At 42.1% G+C, this 21,602-nt stretch overlaps 2 protein-coding genes across 4 annotated transcripts; one reads left to right on the forward strand and one right to left on the reverse strand.

The window, feature by feature from the left end:
• Positions 1-1,781: 1,781 nt before the first annotated feature.
• Positions 1,782-19,486, forward strand: Tp53inp (Tumor protein p53 inducible nuclear protein). Of its 3 annotated transcripts, none has more exons than XM_076381354.1 (4): positions 1,782-1,904; positions 12,754-12,979; positions 13,970-14,355; positions 15,394-19,486. In XM_076381354.1, exons 2-4 carry the CDS (start codon positions 12,817-12,819, stop codon positions 15,547-15,549), a joined length of 705 nt encoding a protein of 234 aa, XP_076237469.1. In that variant the 5' UTR covers positions 1,782-1,904; positions 12,754-12,816; the 3' UTR covers positions 15,550-19,486. The 3 variants fall into 3 exon arrangements, with proteins under 3 accessions (XP_076237469.1, XP_076237470.1, XP_076237471.1); XM_076381355.1 differs by lacking the exon at positions 1,782-1,904 and adding an exon at positions 3,076-3,319; XM_076381356.1 differs by lacking the exon at positions 1,782-1,904 and adding an exon at positions 3,872-3,892.
• Positions 19,487-19,799: 313 nt separating this feature from the next.
• LOC143180877 (uncharacterized) lies at positions 19,800-21,599 on the reverse strand. The gene is made up of 3 exons (XM_076380893.1): positions 21,248-21,599; positions 20,505-20,669; positions 19,800-20,120 (listed from the first exon to the last, which is right to left on the reverse strand). Exons 1-3 carry the CDS (start codon positions 21,357-21,359, stop codon positions 19,807-19,809), a joined length of 591 nt encoding a protein of 196 aa, XP_076237008.1. The 5' UTR covers positions 21,360-21,599; the 3' UTR covers positions 19,800-19,806.
• Between the last annotated feature and the right edge of the window lie 3 nt (positions 21,600-21,602).

Raw genomic sequence — 21,602 nt, forward strand, 5'->3', positions numbered from 1 at the left:
AAGGGATCCCCCAAACGGTATTGACAGGGCTGACTCGCGCAGGCGTCTCGCTGCTGGTCACACTGCCACTATGACACTGTTCAACAGTGGTATTCCAATCGTCCCTCATCGACCGTAAAACCCATTCGCATTCTGTTCTCATACGAAGCTTCTAATTTCCTGCCATACATGTTAATTGATGCGTTAAAACGCAGAAGTTCCAGGTACCGCCGTTAACCTCCTCAATCGCGTTCATAAACAACGATAAGATTATAGGTTTAATGACACTTCGTCAAATCATCCGCTAGGTGATTCATTATACATTTATAGCTATCCAGCAGAAAATCACAATAAGTACTGTGATTGGAAATATCTGTCAGAAAAAACATTGAACATAATACGACAGATTTTTGCTAATCGATTTTCTGAGTAGGGTTCAGTGACATCGCTTGTAGTTTCATTTTGAGAAACACTGCTACATATGATGCCATCTTGCCACTATGGGCACCGATGTCGCTGCGAGCTAAGCGAAAACTACCTTCGTATCGAGGAACTTTAACAGTAAGAAGGTAATTAACGAGCTGATTCCAGGTAGTACACGTTTCACGTTCTGACCTGGCGATTTTCGATCCAGGGGAACGGTATGGCTTTTCACGAAATAACGGACATTTAATGGGTGCGGATAAAAAGGAAGTTTTCCAAGTGTCCCAGCATTAACAACGACCAGCAGCTGTTCGCCCAGCTGAGCGTTCCCCCACCCACGATTCCTGCTCACCGCCGAGTCAACCGATCCTCGTGCCCCGATCATATATCCTCGGTTTCTCAATCCTGACAATCTCAGTCGTATATGCTCATTCGTAAAAATAAGAGCGCTTTGTTAAATTGCGAAATATTGGAGTTAAGCCGGGTGATGTCACGAGAAACGATTATGTTCCACTATGACGCGAACTCCGTGTGACCGAAAGGAAGGTCAGCGTAAAAATAAAAATCACTCGAAATAATACTTGCGAATCGCTTTACGTCATTTCGACCGCTTTTATTGCGAATTCACGGAAATTTACTTCGATGCTGTCCGTCACCCTGAATGGGGTGCAACTGATATCTATATCACACGTAATATAAATAACAGTCGGGTGTTACATTATCGTGCTACATATTTTATACGGCGGAGTCTTCTACCACCAGCTCCAAGACACCGGAGCACCGCATCGATTTTCCACTTCCTGCATTTGCTGCGATTTCGCGATTCTTGTACTTCCCCCCCCTATTTGCAACTTTTTCTCCATTTTGAAGTGTACAGGCTACAGACACTCTAACGAGGAGAACATTTCTCGAGCATCGTCGAAAAATCAAGGCAGACAAGGAAAGGTAGTCATTAGTCCATCGAGACTCACGACAGCAAAAAAATTCATGAATTTTATTACCACACAGTATATATACACATAATGTATTCAGTATTTCGTTAAGCTCACCGTGAAAAGAAACTATCAAATCTCTCCAATGTACCCTCTTGTACTCTAGCCTAGCCTCAGAGTGCATTTGTTTACATCACGTCCACAGATTGGACTCTCTATTTCCCTCTCAGTCGAACTCGCCACCCTTCCATTGATTACGAAAGTGTCGCAGTTATATATCACATTTTACGACCAAAAATAGAGAGCCCGAAGCAGTGGGACGATTTGAATCGTGAGCCGTCGCGCATAGAGCTGATCGATGCCGAAGGGCTCTCAGTGCCACCTTTACGACACGGCCCTGGCATCGCTTTAAAAGCCCTCCCCGCAGCTTGTTCTCCCACCACTCGCCGCGCGCCTCCGCTCCCCGCTCCTCGGCAACGGCTTGACTGCCCAGCCAGCCAGTCGAAATCAGCTGACGACTATTACTGCGGGCAGTTGCTACCACGGCTCCTCAAACGCAACACTGTTCAGGCGAGTGGATCCTTTTCTCTTCATACACTTCTTTCCTCCTCTGTCTTTTCTTTCTGTCACACGCTCCGCCGTCCCCCTTTCTGGCGCCTCCGTTTCATCCGCCGTCTCGAGGAGGGTCAACGATACCCTGTGCGGCATCGCGCGCGTAGTCCCGAACGTACACAATCGTCGGTTGTCAGTCGAGATAAAACACCGGACGACGTTGCTCGCCTCTGCTCCATTTCGCCCGTGTCGGTCCTCCCTTCGTTACCTGGTCGGTACAGCGGACAGGATCGTCGACGGAGATCGCGAGTGAGACATTTGGGGTGGTTGTCCGCGAGCGAGCGAGAGAAAGAGAGAGAGTGAGAGAGAGAGAGAAAGAGAACGAGAGAAAACGGAGAGACACGGAGAGTGCGAAGAAACGAGAGAGGGATATTCGTTCGGAGGGAACCCGCGACGATTCACCGCCTGCCCAGAAGTACGACTGTGAGAGTGCGTCTGCCTGTGCGTGAGCGTACGTGAGTGGCTGGCCAACCGTTGCGGGATATGCAGTGTGTGGGTTTTCTACTTAACTACGTTACCATTAACTGCACCAAAGGAAAACTACTCGAAGTTGCCCACTCGTCCCTCTCTCTCTCTCTCGCGCGCGCAAGAGCAGAGATAGACGGAGCGAGAGCGCGAATTCGAGATCAAGGTCGTTGTCACAGGCAACCTATCGCGTGTGTGCACAAGGAAACGTTTTTCCCTGGCCGAGGTATAGCCGAGGTATAGCCAACTTCCGGGCCACGGTGGCCGCTTAGACGGTCGGCCATCTAGGAGCTTCCGTGTCCCATTTATCGGTACCCGTCGGTCCCCGAGCCCCAATGGCTGCGGCCAGCCTTGAACGCGACTCGCCAATAAAAACAAATAAGAAGCTCCTCGCGCGCGGTGCCTTCGACTCGCCCGACGTTTCGCGGTGTCTTGTCCATCGGGGGAGCAGGCCTCTTCAAGTTCGGAGGAGCGTCTCTGTGAAAGTGATATTCGGGAGGAGAAGGAGGAGGAGGAGGACCTGTGTAAGCGGGCTCGCGACCGTCAGGATCGAAGTGCAAAATAGAGGCTCGGTTTGTGTGTTCCGTGTGCGTCGATGCAATAGAGCACGAAGGATTCTAGTGGGAGCGAGAGAGAGAGGGAGACACCGCTACGCATAGTAGTGGGGAAAATTCGATCGAAACAATGCAGTGTGCAGAGGAGAGCGCTTGGTAACCGCGCTTGATCGACGCGCACAGGATTGTTAGAAGTGCAAGGGCAATGGCAGTGGTTGTCACTGACGCGCCCGTACTACCGCGTCGCGGTTACGACGACGCGAGCATTCGGACCAGGAACAACCGACGAGCGACGTCGTTGCCTGGACGTTCGAGTCGAACGTCAGTTGTGCAATGTCGCCGATTCGCAAAGTGGTGCGTTGAGCCAATGCTTCTATTCTCGTCCCAATACACATCCTTTCATCCGCGGTTCGTAGCGCCGCGCCGCGGGGCAAGGGGGAGGGAGCACGGTTGGTACCCCTTTCGCCTGATACCGAAACGAAGACCGATCGTGGCTTTCTTCCTCGCCTGATCTTGCTCCCTTGCGATTCGTCGAACGACTCTGTTTACTCGGAAACAGTAGTAAACTGACGTGGAAATTGCCGCGTGAGGGAGGGGGATAGGGAAGGGGGAGCATAGCGCTGGCTTACCCCCGTTCGGCACGAAACTTCTTTATTCTGTGCTCGACCGTGTATTGGCGACACTGTGACTGGGTTGGTAAGAATATCGTCCACTTAATGGGAACATTACGATGAGCTTCCTACGCAAATTTTCAACGATCTTGGCGGCGATCGGTGGTTCAAGGTGGAGTCTTTCATAATCTTTAGAGTGGTTTTGTTTTGAAGCTGCTGGAAGGGAATTGTTGGGTTTCGGTAACTAATGGAGTATAGAGCGAGATTATTGGAGATACGGAAACAGATTCATTTTTATCTGTACTAATTTTCTAGTGTAAGTTTCAGAATCTTTAAATTTCGAATTGTTTCGCATTTATATCTTCAATTTCAAAGAATTGAGAGTCTCTTGCTGTAGTTCGTTAGAGTATTTGATTATTTTAAGATGTAATTGACACTTTTTCAGACTTTGCGTTAGGTCTCAGATGTTACTAGGTATAGGTTATATTATAATACATTACTAGATTATACTTATATCTCATTGGAGCATGATTAAAATCTAATTTGGGTTTAACAAAAATAGGAAACAGATGTGATTTAGACAAAATTCAGAGTAATTCAGATTATAACCCAGACCTAACCTAAAAATAACCTAGACATAGTTCAGATTCAATCGAATTTTCATTCAACTTAACAGAATTTTGATCTATTTCAAATACAAAATAGATCCAAATTCGCATCTAATCCAAACCTAACTAGTACTTAATGCCATGCATTTAAGTAGGTCTAAACTAGACCTAATTGAAATTGAATTCACTATTAGGGACTAAGCATAGAACTAGATCTAATAGGACCTCGCCTTACACCCACCATAAACTTACTCCAAAACCTAATTCAACTCCAAGTCGAATTTAATCCGCATTTAATTCAGCCCTAAGGGAGACCTAACGCGTGGAGGGCATAACGAGCAACAAACTCAGTAACTCTAAAAGTTCAGTCTCTAAAGTTCTTCCATAGATTATCTCGTGGGTCTTCTGTTTAAGCCCGCATCGATCAGCGGCCGTATTATTAGAAACCTCGCAAACTTGAATAGAATTTCATCATCATACGGCTGTTCGCTCATCCCGTAGCGGGGAACAAAAAAACTGGTTTTTTTTTCAGCCATCTCACCGTTTCGCTCTCGCGACTCTTGAGCGTTTTCCCATGTTGCTCGCTCGCACAGCTATAACACATTGACCCCGTTAATCATTTCTCACCAATTTCGTTCGCGCCGTCATTTCTTGCGCGTCTGTGACGAAGGCAGATGCCAACGCTCGTTGCTCGTGTTGTTATGTAAACTATCGTCTCGCGACGTTACATAATTTTCGAGATAAAAACGGAAATGTTTCGTTTGGCACGCGCGCATCGCGATGAAACTCGCGCCTTCTCTGCATTTAATCGCGCTCATTGATTCAGCACGCGTTCGTTGGGAGATTTCTCGGAAACTCCGCGGATCAATCCGATAATTCTGCCACCACGAGCGATGCGAAAGGTTACGCGGAGTCCTTTCTTCATCGTGGAGAGATTTACACGCAAACGGGAGACGCTCCTATAGAGTTCGTGAAGTATGATCGTTTGTTTGTGTGAATCCCGTTAGAGCTGAATCGGTGATTAGGAGAGTCCACTCCCAGGGAAAAAATTTAGGTCATAGAAAACGATGATGTTGAATGCTATGTTGCGTGTATGGGATCTCGCGAAGGAACTGTGATGAACTGTTTTAGCTATTCTTAGCATCAGAAGAATTGGAGAATCCGATTCAGTATGTATCTCTGAAAATAATTAGCGAGGAGTAATTAAATTTATTTTTATCTTCGAGTTGAGGGCAAAACGGTTCAACGTGATGAATCGTGTATAAATTTTTTCTCTGTTTTGTTCTCTGTAATTCGAATCTGTAACGCTTCATTCGATTTCGAAACGCTGAATGGATTTCGTTTCCAGTTCTTTTGTTTATTTTGTCACGTGGAGTTATGTGTACACGTTTTCATAAAGTTTGAAACTATACTTCGAAAAGATGGAGTTTGTATTTCTTTATATAATTCGAACAAAGTTTTCTTTACAAAGTTGGCAATGTAAGACGCAAGTCTGTAATGCAAAATTGAGTTTTAAAACTTTGAATAGCCTTTTACAGTCCTAAAAGACAACGTTAAGTCTCTACAGTGTGAACAGACCCTAAAGAGCGTGTAATAGAATTTATACACCACTGGAAAGATCTCATCAAGACGAATCGATTTATATAATTTTCAACTCCAGAATTAGATGGAATCTCCACAAGAAAAAAAGCAGTAGTAAAATTATATCTGGCCCTAAAATCCAAGACTCGTCGCTCAAGGAAAATCCGGGAATGTAAGTGATACTCCAGCGCAGGTTAGGTCGCCAAATGTGCCTTCTGACTTTCGTTCCAGAGCCGTATTGCGCCTATAGGCGATTTTGTATAATCTTCGAACATTAGGGAAAGCCCACAGGCTAGAAGTGTAGGCCCAATACGGCCCTGGAACAAAGGCCAGAAAACATTCGACGACCCAACCTACGCTACACTATCTCTTCCACTCCCGAATTTTCCTCGAGCGTCGAGCCTTGGACCCTTGGGCCAGATGGGATATTACTACTAGTTTCTTTGTTCAAAAGATCGTGAACTTTGAGGCCATTTTTCACGGCAGTCCCATCTGATTTTGAAGTTACAAATTATATAAATCGATTCGTCTTGACTAAATTTTTCCAATAATATATAGACCTTACTGCACATTTGTTGCGTCTGTTCCCACCTTAGAAACTTAACACTGTCTTTTCTCAACTGTTACAGAACCTTCTAATTAAAACACGACATTTGTCTTCGTAACGATGTCAATCTCGGTGCGACAATAATTCCATTCGAAATCCCTTAAAAATTCAGTGCTTCGCATAATCAACTCTTGAATCACTGAATCGATGACTCACGAGTAGCTGCGTTTTACGCGGCAGTCAGGTCTACGAGTCACGGTAGGACGCCGATCGGTTTTTACTGCGACTCTAAAAACCCGTGATCGACGTGCACACTTTATTTCCCTGAAGTACGGTCCGTGTAATCGTTCGAGTGACGCCTGCTCTACCGTCAAACGTTACACTTCTAACTGATTCACTTTTTCGCGGTGATCGTCATTTACTTCGCTCCGATTAACAATTTCCCTCCCCTACTCTGCTGTCGCGTCCAGTCGTCCATGAACAAATAGCACCCGAGCACATTGCATAGTCTCGTTCGTCCAGTTCGCGCCAGATTTCGTCGGGGATGTAAGTCCTATGTAAATATCGCCATGAAAGGCTGAACTAACGGAGTAACAGTTAAATTATTATCGAGCCTCGCTACTGCGCCGCGGAAATACTTTGTAACGGAGCAATACGTTGAATATAGATATTGCGAGACAGACAGAGTGGCTATGCACGCAGCACTCGGTCTCGTGTATATTCGCGGTATTCACTTCCGCCTGCTTAACTCGACGTCCGAGCAACCTTACGCTGTCGAGCCGCGTCAATTTGCGCCTCTAACGCTGATTGTGAGGCAATTTCCTAGTCAGGGCATTGGGGAGTTTAATGCAGCGCTGAGGCACCGACAGATTTAGATTCAAATTCGATTCTAACACAAGAAAGGCGCTCTGGTTTCTTCGCGAATTATTCGAATGCTGTTTGTTGGATGAACTCTTGTTGGGTGATTGATAGGTGGCATTATAGACGGTCTTTGATGGATATAGATGCTCTTTATTTCAAGTCGAAACGACTTTTCAGGCTCTTCTGAAATTTTCTAATGTGTTTTGTTCTTCTTAATGTGTTTTGTTTTTCTAATGTAGTTTGATTGATGAATGGTAAATGTCTTTTTATTGACTCTTGGGTGATAAGGGCTTAAGTGGATTTCTCGTTAAGAAAATAGACAGGTTACACATTTTGGTTATTTAAATTGTGATTTTAAATTAACTTAATTTTAGATTCATTCTTCATCAATCAATCTTTAGAAAATTATTAGCAAATTATACATTCAATCACACTAAGAATAATTAGAGTATCCCACTTTTACTCTCTCTGTAAAGGATTTAAATCAGATCATATTCATATCGGTAATAAGATTGATATCTAATTTTCCTTCACTTTAATACGCAATAAAATGGTAAATATTTTTGGATTCTGAAACATTATACCTAGCAGTACAATAGATTTCTGTATACAGCACATTCACTATCGTTTATTGAAGCAATTCTAGTACAGTCGTAATATCAGAAAGGCGAGTTACAACTTCAGCGATGGAATCAGTGAGTTTTCTGACGCAATGATAAGGTCTACGGTAACCAGTGTGATTAGTAGGATTATGATTCACAGGGAAGGACTTGAGCCGCAGCTTGCGTGATCGGTTGGTAGTGGTCACTATTTGCGCACTGTCTACGTGAAAAGAATATAAGATAACGATTTTCAGTGAAAGAATAACGTTGAAAAAATTAACGATGAATCCACGAGGGCCACGTCACTTGCCTTTTGTGCCAATCCTTAGTTTCACGAGGACAGATAATCGTCTTTGTTCAGGCGTTTGTTTCTACTTATGCGCCACGCTGAAACGTGCCTGATTACTCCATTACTGGAATTTCAAGGAATTTTTGTGGCATAAAAACTTAGCTTTATTCAGCGACGTTCATCTTAGAACTTAGACCGAACCTAAATACATTTAGATCCAGATGTGAAGCGAAATGGAGTAAAATATAGTCGAAACATGGGTCTTCATTATTATCCAACATCAAATTAATCCAAGTCTTATCTTAAACTTAACAAAGACATCCACGCAACGTGGTGTTGTAACTCAGACTTTAGACTGACATAAATTTAGCCTATATCTATAACATTCTATATCTTGGAGGTGCTTTAAGGTGCCATTTGCAATGAAGTGTTATGAAACAAGTAGTATAATTCACGACATAAAAGATTAACTTAACTGTAATCCACCTGTAACCCAAATTCCAACATTTCGTGAGAGCCTACTATTTAGTTTTAGTTAAAGTAAAAAGCTTATTTGAAATTCACGTAAAAAGTGCTTGATCACTGCGTTTGCAAAAAGACTTCTAAGTAACCATTCGTTCGAATAGTAGACAATACTCAACCCAGATTTAATCGAAGCATCAGATTGAACCAGATCCAATTCATCTCATTCTCCACCCATCATTTTACACCATTTTTTTCGACACCTCAAGGCTCCCTGTCTGCGAGCGAGAAATGTAAAAACTAAACTGTTCTCCATTAACATAATTACACATACAGACACTCAGCATAATTAAACATTCGCTAGACAGCTTAGCAGCGGCGCGTTGCGCGTATTCCATCGACGTCGTAATCGATGGCGTGGAATCGCGGAACGCGAGGCGAGAAGAAATGTTACAACTCGTCGGTATATTTATATCCATTTGAAAAACGTGAACTTCGGCCACGTAATTCGCGTACACGGCTCTGTTTCGCCCTGCAAAAACGCTCGTTCGCATGAATCACGGTCGAAGTTGACCCAAATCACTGGCGAACGGAGTGCACCTTGCGTGCAGAGAGAGAATTGGATAGCTTTTGCTTAAAAATAGGAGACGGAGTGGACTTTTGTTTGGGCGGATGGAAATTGCGTCAGTTAGAGTCAAACATTCCGAGGAACCAAAAATAATTTGAAATATTATTGTTTGGTGCACCGAGGGAGCAAAATTTAGCAAATATACCTTGCTCCTTTAGAATCGTACCACTGGATTGCGACAGTTTAGAGTATTAAATTTGTTGCGATTTTTACAATCTGTTTTTATCGTTTATTGTGGTTCTTTGGGGTACGTTTTTGTCACAATGATTTTGTTACGTATTATTTGTTTGGGTAAGGGGAAGCTGACCTTGCTCTACCAGTTACGAAACATTCCTCTCACCTTACCTGTCGAGGGTTAAACTTTAGAGGCTCTGAACCCACATCTGAGAATTTGATTTCAAGGGAATATTTGAAAGGCTAGGTGTATTGTATTGTATGAAAGCCCTCGGGACAAGTGTATGGCTTGTCAGAGTTGTTTAGCCTGATCAGGTAGAAGGTGCGACTATTCTTTGGGTTACGAAACAGGTCTTTCACTTTATCAGTTGATGGTTAAATCGTAAATTTGGTACAGTAACTCCTTACAAATTTATATAACAATTGCTGTTGTATTTTCAAGCTTCCCTTTTTTACCTCCACTCACGTTAGATCAGTAGATATATTCAAAGATATAATATTTAATATAAGTTAGATAACATTTCTTATTTTAGTTTTTTATCTCCAGAAATAGTGATACAAGATATATTTTACTAAACAATGTAAAATTCAGAGTAAAAGACACTAAAAATAGATACAAAGATTTCTTTGAAAGAAATTTCCACTTTTCCAAAAGCAGTTAATTTCTGTTTCAAAAATGCAAAATTCTGCCTCAACGCACCTGTCGTGGAATAAATTGTTTCGTATAATCGGACACGTGTTTGCAAGTTCGCTATCGTCTATTTAGGAAATTCAATTAATTTCCCTCTCTTTTCTCAGGTATTGTGAATGCTAATCGCGATTGTATTCTCCCGATATTTTTCCTCTCTCTTTCTCTCTCTTTTAATTAATGTTCGACTAGCGAATAAAAGTCGAAAATTCAATAGGCACGCGTTGCGTCACTGGCGATAAGGCCCCATTATCTGGCCAATTGAAATTCATAAAACGCGTGTTTACTCGCGGCACGTTTAAGTACAGCGCGTTCCACGTTTATGTTTTCACTCTTTATGAATCATTCGCTCATTGTCCGTGAACGGAGACACGTTTTCCCGCGAGACACGCTGGCTTCTGCCTTCGTCGTGTTATCGAATCTTCAGACTGATCAGTAAGTAAACAGACATTATCGAGCGTCTTAATTGCCAGTATAATCACCCGCGCTGCTTCGTTTTCATTTCTTCCCTCAATTGCTCGGTCTGTTTAGTCTCACTCAGTCGTGAAATTAGTGAATAATAAAGCAGGAATCGTTTAAATCACGCGCGCTTAGAAGCTGAGGACCTCGAAACTCTGATCGCTCAGACTGTGAAAGGGTAAAGAACTTTTTAATTATTTTTAACTCGAGGAAGTTTTATGTTCCACTTTAGCGGAGATATTTATCACTTGTTCACACAACGAATAATTGAATCGAGAAATTAACGATATTGTAAATGCTTTATAGTGTTAGTCAACCACTTTCCAATAATCTATTCGAAATTAGTGTTGATACAAGGTACAATTAAAAACCCGGAAGGATTGCAACGTAGAACAGAAGAGTTTTGCTGGAGGGCACAATTACAGGAGAAAAAGAATGAAAATTTCGCTGAATCGGTCCTTGAATGATATAATGGCAAAAAATGACGAAACGCGCGATGCAGTAACGCGAACGGCTCGATAAATATCGCGACACGGACATCGGTGTCCCATTTGCGGTGACCGCTGTTCCTCGGCAAAGCATTCTCACGCGCAGCGTTTTTCATTGCGCAACGATCGCAAAATAATTGCGAGACTCACGATGCACTCGCGATTCTCGCGATCTTCGAGGTCCGCTTCGAAAAGTCCATTCAATTACCGATTATATCGTTCGACGTTATTACGCTCATTATCAGACGAGAGGTAGAACATTACGCGATCTTTTTGCACGGTCAGACGCGGATTCTCGAGGCGTAATAGGCCTGAAGTAGCCATAACATGGTGACCATGGACCCGATAGCTGCTCTACGCACTTTCTGCGCTTGCAATCACGCGTCTCTCGCAACGGACGACTACCGCGATAAACGTCGCTTCGTGGAAGTAGGATCGCAGTTCCTGTCGAGATTGCATAGCGAAAGATAAATCAACGCGATATAGATACTTCGTTTGAAATTCGGCTAGGCTTTGCACGACGATCTTCATGGTTGGAGCGATTTTCCTTTCTGAACTGAAGTGACTGTCTCCGCTGATGCAAGTTAGCCTTGGTGTGTTCGTAATGCTGATTGGTGGACGTGGAATGAGTGAAACTTGCGATTACTTTGGTTTTATCTGAGGGGATTTACGTTTTCAAGTTTTCTTTTTATAGATATAAATCAGAATGGCGTTGCGTTATCAGTTTCCTTTAAGAATTCATTTTGATGAAGATTACTGTGCTTTGGGGAGCCAAGAAATAGGAAGCGCTATTACGATTTAAAGAAAGAGAATCTGTGGAGTAATACATGGCGTTCTAGAAGGAACTTGTATAACTATCGATATGTTTGATAAGACATGTTCTGAATTAAAAAATAATATACGCTATGGGTCTTGGTTCATTCGTTTTCAAGCTGCTGGCTATTGTTGAGCAACAGCTTGTTTCTGATAGTCATTGTTAGTCTGCTTTTATATAAATATATCTGTCAGTTTTTGTTTGATCATCTTCTCAGGAATATAAAGTAAAAAGGTGAAATAAGTGAGGCATAAGAAACTATTGTTCCATTCCAGCTACACGTAGAATCTTTCCTTTCTTCTTTTTCTTTTCTTTTATTTCTTGAACTAGATTAATGACAAATGAATCAAGACCCATAATGTACCTATATCACCTTGATGATATATGGGATACTCTGTGTAATGGATATTTTCTTAAGAAATAAGTAAGCTTTGAATACATTAAAAAAAGGAGCATTGTTTCTCTGTTTTTGAGAATGTTTTTCAGGATGCGAACATATAACTGTCTATCACGTCACATATTACACCAAATTTGTTTCATACTATAGCAAAATAGATCTAAAAATATCGCATTGACTCACGCTATAGATTTGCCACAATAAGTAATGTGATATTCTCTGCTACAAAAATTTGGACAAAGTTTTACCAAGTACGTGTCTGGTTATAGCTTGAGCTAGTATAGACGCGAAGACGTAAAAATCTGGTCAAATTTAGTTGATCAGTCATCTCGCTGCGAAGCAATATTCATCCCATGCCGATTATTTAGAACACATGAATATCAAACACGTGGATTAATCATTCTCCACTTACGTCCTCTTTCTCGCCCACGAATTTGCATCTCAATAGGTCCTCCAGAAGACTCCCACATGCATGGAGAAATCCGAGGATCCTTTGATACGACGGCGACGCGTTTGAATACTAAGCTCTGATCCTTGGGATATTTTGTTTGACCTGGTCCCGTTGCGTTGGCGTTGCAGGCACTGAAGAGCAAGAAGAAGAGAAAGAAGGGGACGAGGAAGAAGTAGAAGAAGAAAGTCAGGATGCTGAGCAGCTTGGCAAACTACTTACTCGGAGGTAATATCTCCGGCGCACAGGACTCACGGGAAGGGTCCAACAACAAAAGCCCGGAGTCCCTTCCAGTAATGGCGAGGCTCAGTCAGGTGGAGGTCGAGGGCGATGACTGGATCCTCATTGACCCTGCTGGTACGTCTGGAAAGGGGGGGTAGCCTTCTCAAAGGAACCCTTGCCGAGAAACTCGAAAAACTCCGCTAACCCTTTCCTGTCTGACTGCTTTTCATGTTGGGGAGGGCTGTAAAACCAGACGCGACTTTGGGACTAGACAGCATGCTGGAAGAACTATCGCTCAATATTGTGATGCTTTATGACGCGAAGTGGGGAAGACGTTTGTGGGGGTTCGTTTGTGTGAATAGATTCTATGACTTTAATGAAGCCAATAACCATCAGCTTTCTCCAAATCTGTCTTATTTACACAATATACATACCTACCTGTGTTATGTATGCTTGATGACAACATATTCGACTAACAAGCTTATCTCAATCTAATTTATATTTAGCTGTTGTTTTTCACGTTAAATTAACAGCGATGAGATTGTAAGATATGACGTTAAATTGGAAGGTAGTTGTTAATAAGATTGTACTGGTTGAAACCGCTAAGGCTACTGAGTGCAAAGTCGACTCTCAGAATGTATTTTATATTAGGTTGTCAGAAATGTAAAGAGACTAGTACTTTAGCGTCATCCTCGGCTAGTGATTTAGCTAGTTGATATTTATAGTACTCGAATCGTCATGCAGCTCTAATGAACCTAATATTCATGTACTAATATCCTCTGCAGTGTAGTTAAAGAACCCCAGATGAAGCTACCTGGTATTTATTATTACTCAACGTCATCATAAGACTTTCGATGGAGCTAGCATTTCAGTCCCGATACCCTGCGTCATTACAAACCTCTAATGAGGCTGACTAGCAGTTATCCATTGATATCCCTCGTCAGTGTCATTAAAGGCCCCTGACAAAGCCAATTATACACTGATAGCCAGATCCACCACGAGCCTCTCATGATGTTATCGAGTTTAGTTACTCTAAACGACCCTAGCCGTTTCAACCGCAAAACCTAGAGCTTATAAAAGTCTGAACGATCCCAGAATTGAAGGTGGTTTCTTTGAAACCCGCAGTTGAGGGCGCGACGGCGCTGGAGGAGTCGTGGTATGTAACGCCACCCGCATGTTTCACACGGGCAGGACCTGTGAACGTAGAAACATCACCGCTGGAGGACCTGCTGATAGAGCATCCCAGCATGTCCGTTTACCGAGCCACAGCGTCTCCGGTCGCCCCCGATACTCCGCCGCCAACGCCCGACGCGCCGGAAGAGCGCGATGCCGAGGAGGACGTTTTACCTCCTGTCGTTTCTGGCGCGACGGCGGCAGCCTCGCTGGAACTTAGCCCAGAAAGAACCGAAGACGATCAACCGAGCCGTAGACCCGCCATTCATGACGGAAGACCCGCCGTCGGTCGTGTTCGCACCGAGAAGAGGATAGTTCAGCTTCGATCAGCGCAAAAGGTACGATTTCTTCTCTTTCTATGACCTGATCGCCTTATGGCAACTAGGTAGTATGTACAGGGTGTTCGACTGCAAGTGAAGGGAAAGAGGAAAGGTACTTCTAGACATCAAAGTGAGACCAAAATTGAGGATGACGAAATTGTAGTTGAGCGTTCGTTTGGTTGAAAATTAAAATCTGCTTGAAACTCGGTGAGTCCAATGGGACCATTATCAGCGTGAGATTTGTGTGAGATTAGGACATGGACAGTGAAGATTAACATACCAACTGTTCTGGTCGAAAGAGGTAGAATCCCGCAGTAACTGGGGGAGGTACTGTGAAAGCCAAACGCAATTTCGTTATTCTTCATTTTTGTCTTATTTTAAAGAAGTCTAAAATGATTTCTTAAATTTTTCCCTACATGGAGTCCAATAGTCTGTATAGTTTTAGGCTTGTAATGGTTGTAGAGTAGCAATGCTGCAGTTATATTAGAATTATTTTAGAAAAGATAAACTAGTAGAAGCTTTTTAGCCTTCAGTAATGTTACCATTATTGATACATCAAAATGTTCTAAGGTAAGCTTAGTAGATTAGAGGTCATCTAGTCTTTAATAGTATATTGCAGATTTATGAGATGCATCAAACTGTCTTAATCCTTTATAGCCTGAAAGTACTTTAACAGATCATTTGTAGTAAAATTCTACTATAAACCGAATGTGCTTAGAATGCTGATAGTACTTTCTACACAATAAATTCTAGTTTCTAATCGTTTTCTAAAATGATGTAACACTCAACATGTGTGCTTAATGCCACAAAAAAGAAGTTTCATAGATTATGTAGAAGCTATTTTTATTTAATTAACTCATGACATAAAAGGTTAAATAAGAACATTTTTATTAGTAGCTATAATCGATGCATTAATATTCTAACGTAATTGATATAGAAGGCTAGCTCACAAGATATAATAATATGTTTCTGAGATCACTGCTTTTATTTTGCTCTTTCATCCCTAGTTTATAATGTGTTATAATGTTTCTAACAGATTTTCATGTGTTTTTTCAGGTTCTTGAGAAGAGGTCAACCCAATCGCTGAAAAGAGGTCGCCTAGAAAGAAGCAACAAGCTGAGGGAGGTGTTTAGTGTAAAAGGCAAGCGGCCCCGTCGCCAAGACCGCTTGCGCATCCAGAACAGTGGCGCAAATAACAACCGGAAATGCTAGTCATTCGATCTCAGGCCAAGGTGTACTCAAGTACCTTCTTCCTAAAGCAAACAGAAAAAAAAACACAAAAAAAAATCAACACACATAAACCTAGATACACGTACAGAGGCACGCAAGAAACGAGCATCAAAAGAGAAAAAAAATGATACGACGACGGGAAAACTAATCGGTTTAACTCCCCTAATCGCGTTTTTGCTGGTTGGCACGTATCACAACGACCCATCACACACTAATAAACGCGAAAGTCACGCGACCTAGAAACGATGGGATGGGTTCTGATAAACATCCATCGACAGTACCCTCTGCGCCCTCATCGCACGAAGAAGCGCGTGCAGGTTTCAGTCGAGCAACCAGCTGATGAGCGGAATGCTCGAGCATGTATATTTTTATTTACTCGACTAGAGAGTGAAACGTATCTCTCTATCCCCCTCGATCCTCGTTGATCGAAAGGACGCGATATAAGGACCTTGCGCAACCTGAAGTCTCTTGAAACTTGGCACCAAACTGCCACGAGTCTATTTACAGAGCGTAAAGAGAGATGGCAGGAGCGTGAACGACGTTATCCGTCTGACAAGAGGAGGTCACTACTTGAATGGGTAGTTTTTAACTAAAGTTGGGCTTAAAATGTTGAAATGGATCAACAAGCCCATGGTATTTTACTCATTTGTATGAAAGTGGTTACCTCCGAAGAGTTTCTCTGGAACTCGAGCGATTTCTGAACAGTTGCAACCAAGAAAGTTCAAGATTACCTTTCCACAACTAGAAATAAGGAAACGCTGCCGACTCGTTTGCGATGAGGACTCAGCAGGGTATCCCAAGTCGCGTGGGACAGGTCTATGGTACTCTCTTCGCTCGCGTGTATTATTTTTAGCCTCCATTTAGTATGGGCAAATGTGTTTCTACTCGTTAATACGTTAGTTTTATTTAAGACATTTATCCCTACCACCCTGTAGCGGACAGAATGTAGTATAATCCAATTGAATCCGTTTCATTTCATCACCCTCTGACGCGTTCTGACGAACACAGAGACACGACAGGAGCAATCACTTTGCTTGGACACTTTTCGGGGCCGGTTCGTTGAGGACAGAGATTCACTTCGGGACCATGGCTTTTAGGTTCGCGTTATGATTGATTCGCGCTGGTATTTCGCGACATGGAGATGAGAAATCACAGGGGAAGTACGAACGAACATGTTCGAGGCGTCCCTGGCTGATCGTACACCGGCTAACCGACACATCCGAGGGAATAATCGTATAGCTTCTCAGAGCTCGTTAATAGATGTTATGTTAGCCAAGGGAGACACGATTCGGCGCAGACGGGACGTTCCACGCGGTCTTCTTCGTTGAAACCAGCGCGATCAAGTCCAAACGAGGGATCGGCCAGAGTATGGCTCTAAGCAATAAAACGCTCGCGATCGCTCAAACACTACGATGTAACGTCTATTAATGGGTGTCCGAATAAATATTTATTTAGTGACACGCTGTACGTAATATCAGTCGATATTGTGCGCTATTGTAACATGTAGGCTATCACGGAACGCGAACGTAGCCTTATGCCAGCGTCATGGGACTACGTTGCGTTCAGCTTTTGCGTAGAACGAAAGGAAATTCTAGCGTGTTTGCCAGAGTACCTCCGCGACGTAGCAACGCCGCGAGGTCCACAGATGCTAAAAAAGTAAATACAAAAGTAGCAGAGCTCGTCCTACGCCCTGTTCTATTCGATCCCAGGGAACCAGAATCTGCCTGATTCTAGGCCCCTCTGAATCATTCCCTGCGATTATCGCGCTATAGTTGAATATACGTCGGCAGAAAACTCTCCCTTGGGTCGAGGAGGCAGGGCCAGGACCCTGACAAGATTCCAACGAGAGAATCGGTTTCTATATTATCGTCGACGCGCGTTGTAGCGCGTCCATGTTTCAAAGTATTCACGGGTGTGTGGAAGAAGACTAATGGAAGCTTGCCCCGAGCTAGGGATTCGATTCACTTGGTTAACGAATCGGTTAATCCGTCGATACGCCGCGGTTTCACTTCAAATGACACTCGCTGCCCCTGGCTGCGCAATAGGCCACACCCGAGTACCCATTTCACGATACCACCGTTTGGCCATCCAGTTCGGACGAGTGGAGGTTCCGATGACGGAGGGAAATCGATACACATGAGCTTCGATTTTAACTTCACTCTGAAGATTTTTATTTGAAGGGCGACGAGCAAATTGTATTTTAACTGTCTAAGAGTGAGATAAAATTGCGTAACAGGGATTTCTTCTGTGAAGAAAACGAGGATGCACCGAGCTCTCTTGACATTGGGCTCGGAGAAAATTTCCAAAGGAAAAATTTGGAGGCAAATTGCATCCGACCGTCAGTTTCCCTTCGACGATGGGGAAGAAATGCTTCTAAGACTTGTTCCACGTGAACGCCTCTTCGATACGACTTTTTTTAAGCTACTTCGGTGCATCTATGACGTGACTCGATTGGAGTGTTTCGTTAGGCACATTTCTTCCCTGTTGCTTCGAACACTGCTCCACTCAGAACCGAATATCGTTGAAAGCTAGTAGCAATATGAACGTCCATCCGCAGGTTGGACGATAGCAAATTTAAGCTTCTCTGATTCAAACTGAATTCGACGTGTTCTAGAATCCTCGGACGATTCCCTCCTCCGCAAGGAGAATTTCTATTCGTGTTTCAAGTCAGGAAACGTTCGTCCTTTGCGGTCCCGACGAGGGTTCCCAGCGGAAACGCGGCAGGACCTCAATTATTCAATTCTCCCTGCGAACCGTCTTCAAACGCTTGTCAACCACCTGTTCAAGTAGTCCCACTAGTACTTAACGACTCAAATCAATTTGAATGGATCGAGGTCCTGCAGTGTTCGTCCAGCGCACCTTTTGGCATACAAAAGCGAAGAGAAACGTTATTTTAGGCTACTGGAAATTGAAAGAGTAACTCGTTGACACGACGGAAACGAGCGCGGCGGGTCCTCTAAAATCGAACGTTCTGTAAATAATAAATAGTGAAAAAATAGGGGCTATGTTCCAGTCGCGACGAGCCAAGTTGCCGAGCTGCACAAAGCTAGTTGAAGAATGAAAATGGCGAGATTGTGATTCCTTGCTCTTGTAATTATATATTCACTACCTTTCTCTCGTAAGGAGCAGCATTCGTCCCGAACTTATTATTGCTGTGTAATAATTAACTATAGAGAAGCCACGGACGACTCGAGACGAGCGTGGCGAAGAAACGAGACGTAGAACGGTTCTTCCTCGCGGGACGCCGAGGAAAATGGTGTCGACATCGTGATCAGCAGACCTTTCGTTCTCGTATCGTTTGATTTCTGTTGTAACGATCGAACTGTATAATTTGAAATGTATGCTCTCGTACACCTTGACCCTATAACGATGATTAATAAAATATTTTATGTCACTAACTGCGTGGGAGCATTCAGTGGCCATGAGATGGAACGAGTGAATGATTACTTTTGATCCTCGTAGAAGCGTGGAGAACTAGGTTAATTGGAGCGATAGGTGTAGATGTTTTCGTTTAATCGTATATTTTAATTGAGTTACATATAGGAATTTAATAAGTGATTGTGCAAAGAATGAGAAGATACTGACAAGATAATTGATGAAATTGGTTTCGAAGAAAAAGCGATTAGGTGCCCGTGCTCGAAAACAGAAAGAAAAATTAATTATGAAATTAATAATCGAAGATGAAAGTTATTTTACTGAGAAAGTTGAAGGTGTTCAGAGGAATAGAAAAAATCAAGAACAAATTATAAAAAAAATTGAATTAATTAAGAAATCGAGAAAAACATTGGGTTTTGCGTTTTACTTTATTGTGTAAAGAAGTTTTCTTGTGTATATCTATCAGAACTCAAGAAACGATTGCAATTTGAAAATGGATTAATACATGTACAAGCAAATATTAAAAAAACAGTGAAGAAATTAATTCTGAATTTTCTTCTCAGAAAACAATAAAATAATTAACAAAAATAACAAAACTAATTAACCATTTACGAAAAATACGAAGAAGTTCAAAATCGACTTTAACGTAAAAAATTAGTGATGAATCATAAGATTATAATTTTACTTTATTTTAATATTTTATATCATTTTACTGTTTTACTCATTATTCCCTTATTTTGTCTCACAATTGTATCACAATGACATTGCCTTACATTGGTCCCAATACAATTAGATAAATTCCAGTATAGAAGACACCCCCACATTAAAATCCTTCAAAATTTTTCCTACAATTCAATTCACTCTTCAATTAGTCAAGTATCCGCTAAGTTCGTCGTCAGATCTCTTAAAATCGGTGATGTAACCGCAGCTATGAACAGAATGGGGTGTTCTGTCCTTCGGGCTGAGGATAGATCGTAGGTTGTTCTCGCAGTTCAAGTTCAAGGACATCTCCCTCATAATGTCCGTACAACGACCGACCTCGTAGTCTACGTCGATCTCCTTATTCCTCCTATTCTTCGAGAACAGCAGCTCCAAGCTGCAAATCACGCTGACCAGCTCTTCCTCTAGTTGCGGATCGCATGAAAACGAGACCATACCTGGCTCGCAGCCGGGCGCGCCTGTTGAATCGATAAATGATTCTGTGATAATGGAGACGATAATTTATTAGTGGCCAATAGTACTCGAGTGAAATTCCAGTGAAATATTATTCACAGTTCTTTTCTGGTTTCGCGATTTCTTAGAAAAAGAACTCACGCAGGATGTAGGTAAATTTAAATTGAAAGAGAATTTTGAGGATTAGCTCAGTGAGCTAAAAATTAGAATTGTTACACCGAGTAACGTAGTTTTATTGTTAATTTTGTGGACCGATTTCTGATTTGAAAGTAGGGAATTTATGGTTTCATTGGATGTGAAAATTATTTGGTTTGCTCATGTTTTCATCGTAAATGTTTCTCAACAAAAAGTTGATATTTAAGAGTAATGTAAAATTGGGTTTAAGTAACCTTGTGTGTCTTGAACAGTTTCCCAACGAACCAGAGCTTCTTGTAGCGGTTTGTAGAGCTGTCTTCTGCTGGAGCAACACCAGTTCGCCACTTTGGCGTCTAGTTGCGCCCTATCTTCCGTAGCCAGTTGGCTCCAACTTAAAAACAGCTGCTTCAGCCGCGGCACTATCATAGAATCCCATCATAAGCATCTATGGTCAGCCCAATGAAATATGACATTACATGTCCGTGCAAATTCGAGATAATTGTGCGCTGATAAGAGATTTATTATCTCTAATAGTCATCGGTGCAAAGTTATATGGGGATTTCCTATTAGCAGTCTAAAGTACAAAATTTAGAATTTATTATACACAATTGTTGGTGATCTAAGTTTGCAACACGTAATAATCACTTATCAGTTTGAATCATTGATCCCATCGCTTATCGCTTGAAAACTAAAAATACATAATCCCTGTTCTTATTTCACGAACTTAGCCGCTTGTTATCAGTTATCAGCTCAGAGTTATCTATTATTAATTGATTATTGTCAATCTAAATTGATCTGTTATGAGTTATTAATAGATCACGAAAATCTTTACAGTGTATTCAGTAGAAATATGTCTGATTAATTTCTAGTGTTTGTTTATATTTTTAACTATTTAGTATGATTTTTATTTTAAATAGTGCGAAAAAGTGGAGCATTGTAGGTACAAATTTGACGTTTTACTCGCGAGTTTTGTGATTGATTTTCTAGTTTGTCGTACCTTCAGGGATCAGAACGAATATCGTGTCGCATATCTGCTCAAAAACAAACTCTTCCATCGATTCATCAACGTTGTCCTCGTTGCTGACGGTGGTCGTCGATTTAGAATGCATCGTGCATTTCTAGATGCAACGGAATCTAAAATCTATGCCATTTTGCTTTAAACGAGGAACGAACGAGGGAAACGAAAACAAAAAATGTTCGTGACATTGTGTTTTGCAGCCTACTTCTTGAGGATGTTTGCAAATTAGCAATATTGATAATATTGAAAATTGAGATTACTACAATATTTTTTAACCTATTCTCACTGTGAAATACTGCATTAATTTTTCATGAATTTAGAGCATTTTTTGTTT

Source organism: Calliopsis andreniformis, chromosome 6 (genome assembly GCF_051401765.1).
Source record: "Calliopsis andreniformis isolate RMS-2024a chromosome 6, iyCalAndr_principal, whole genome shotgun sequence".
In the NCBI taxonomy this organism is placed as follows: Eukaryota; Metazoa; Arthropoda; class Insecta; order Hymenoptera; family Andrenidae; genus Calliopsis; species Calliopsis andreniformis.

What these genes read in the sequence shown, in the direction of transcription:
- Tp53inp (XM_076381354.1), top strand. Translation starts at nt 12,817, where the DNA reads ATGCTGAGCAGCTTGGCAAACTACTTACTCGGAGGTAATATCTCCGGC. An exon ending in GATCCTCATTGACCCTGCTG is followed by an intron (nt 12,980 to 13,969) that starts GTACGTCTGGAA and finishes TGAAACCCGCAG; the next exon opens with TTGAGGGCGCGACGGCGCTG. An exon ending in AGCTTCGATCAGCGCAAAAG is followed by an intron (nt 14,356 to 15,393) that starts GTACGATTTCTT and finishes GTGTTTTTTCAG; the next exon opens with GTTCTTGAGAAGAGGTCAAC.
- LOC143180877 (XM_076380893.1), bottom strand. Translation starts at nt 21,359, where the DNA reads ATGCATTCTAAATCGACGACCACCGTCAGCAACGAGGACAACGTTGAT. An exon ending in ATTCGTTCTGATCCCTGAAG is followed by an intron (nt 20,670 to 21,247) that starts GTACGACAAACT and finishes ATTCTATGATAG; the next exon opens with TGCCGCGGCTGAAGCAGCTG. An exon ending in AACTGTTCAAGACACACAAG is followed by an intron (nt 20,121 to 20,504) that starts GTTACTTAAACC and finishes TCGATTCAACAG; the next exon opens with GCGCGCCCGGCTGCGAGCCA.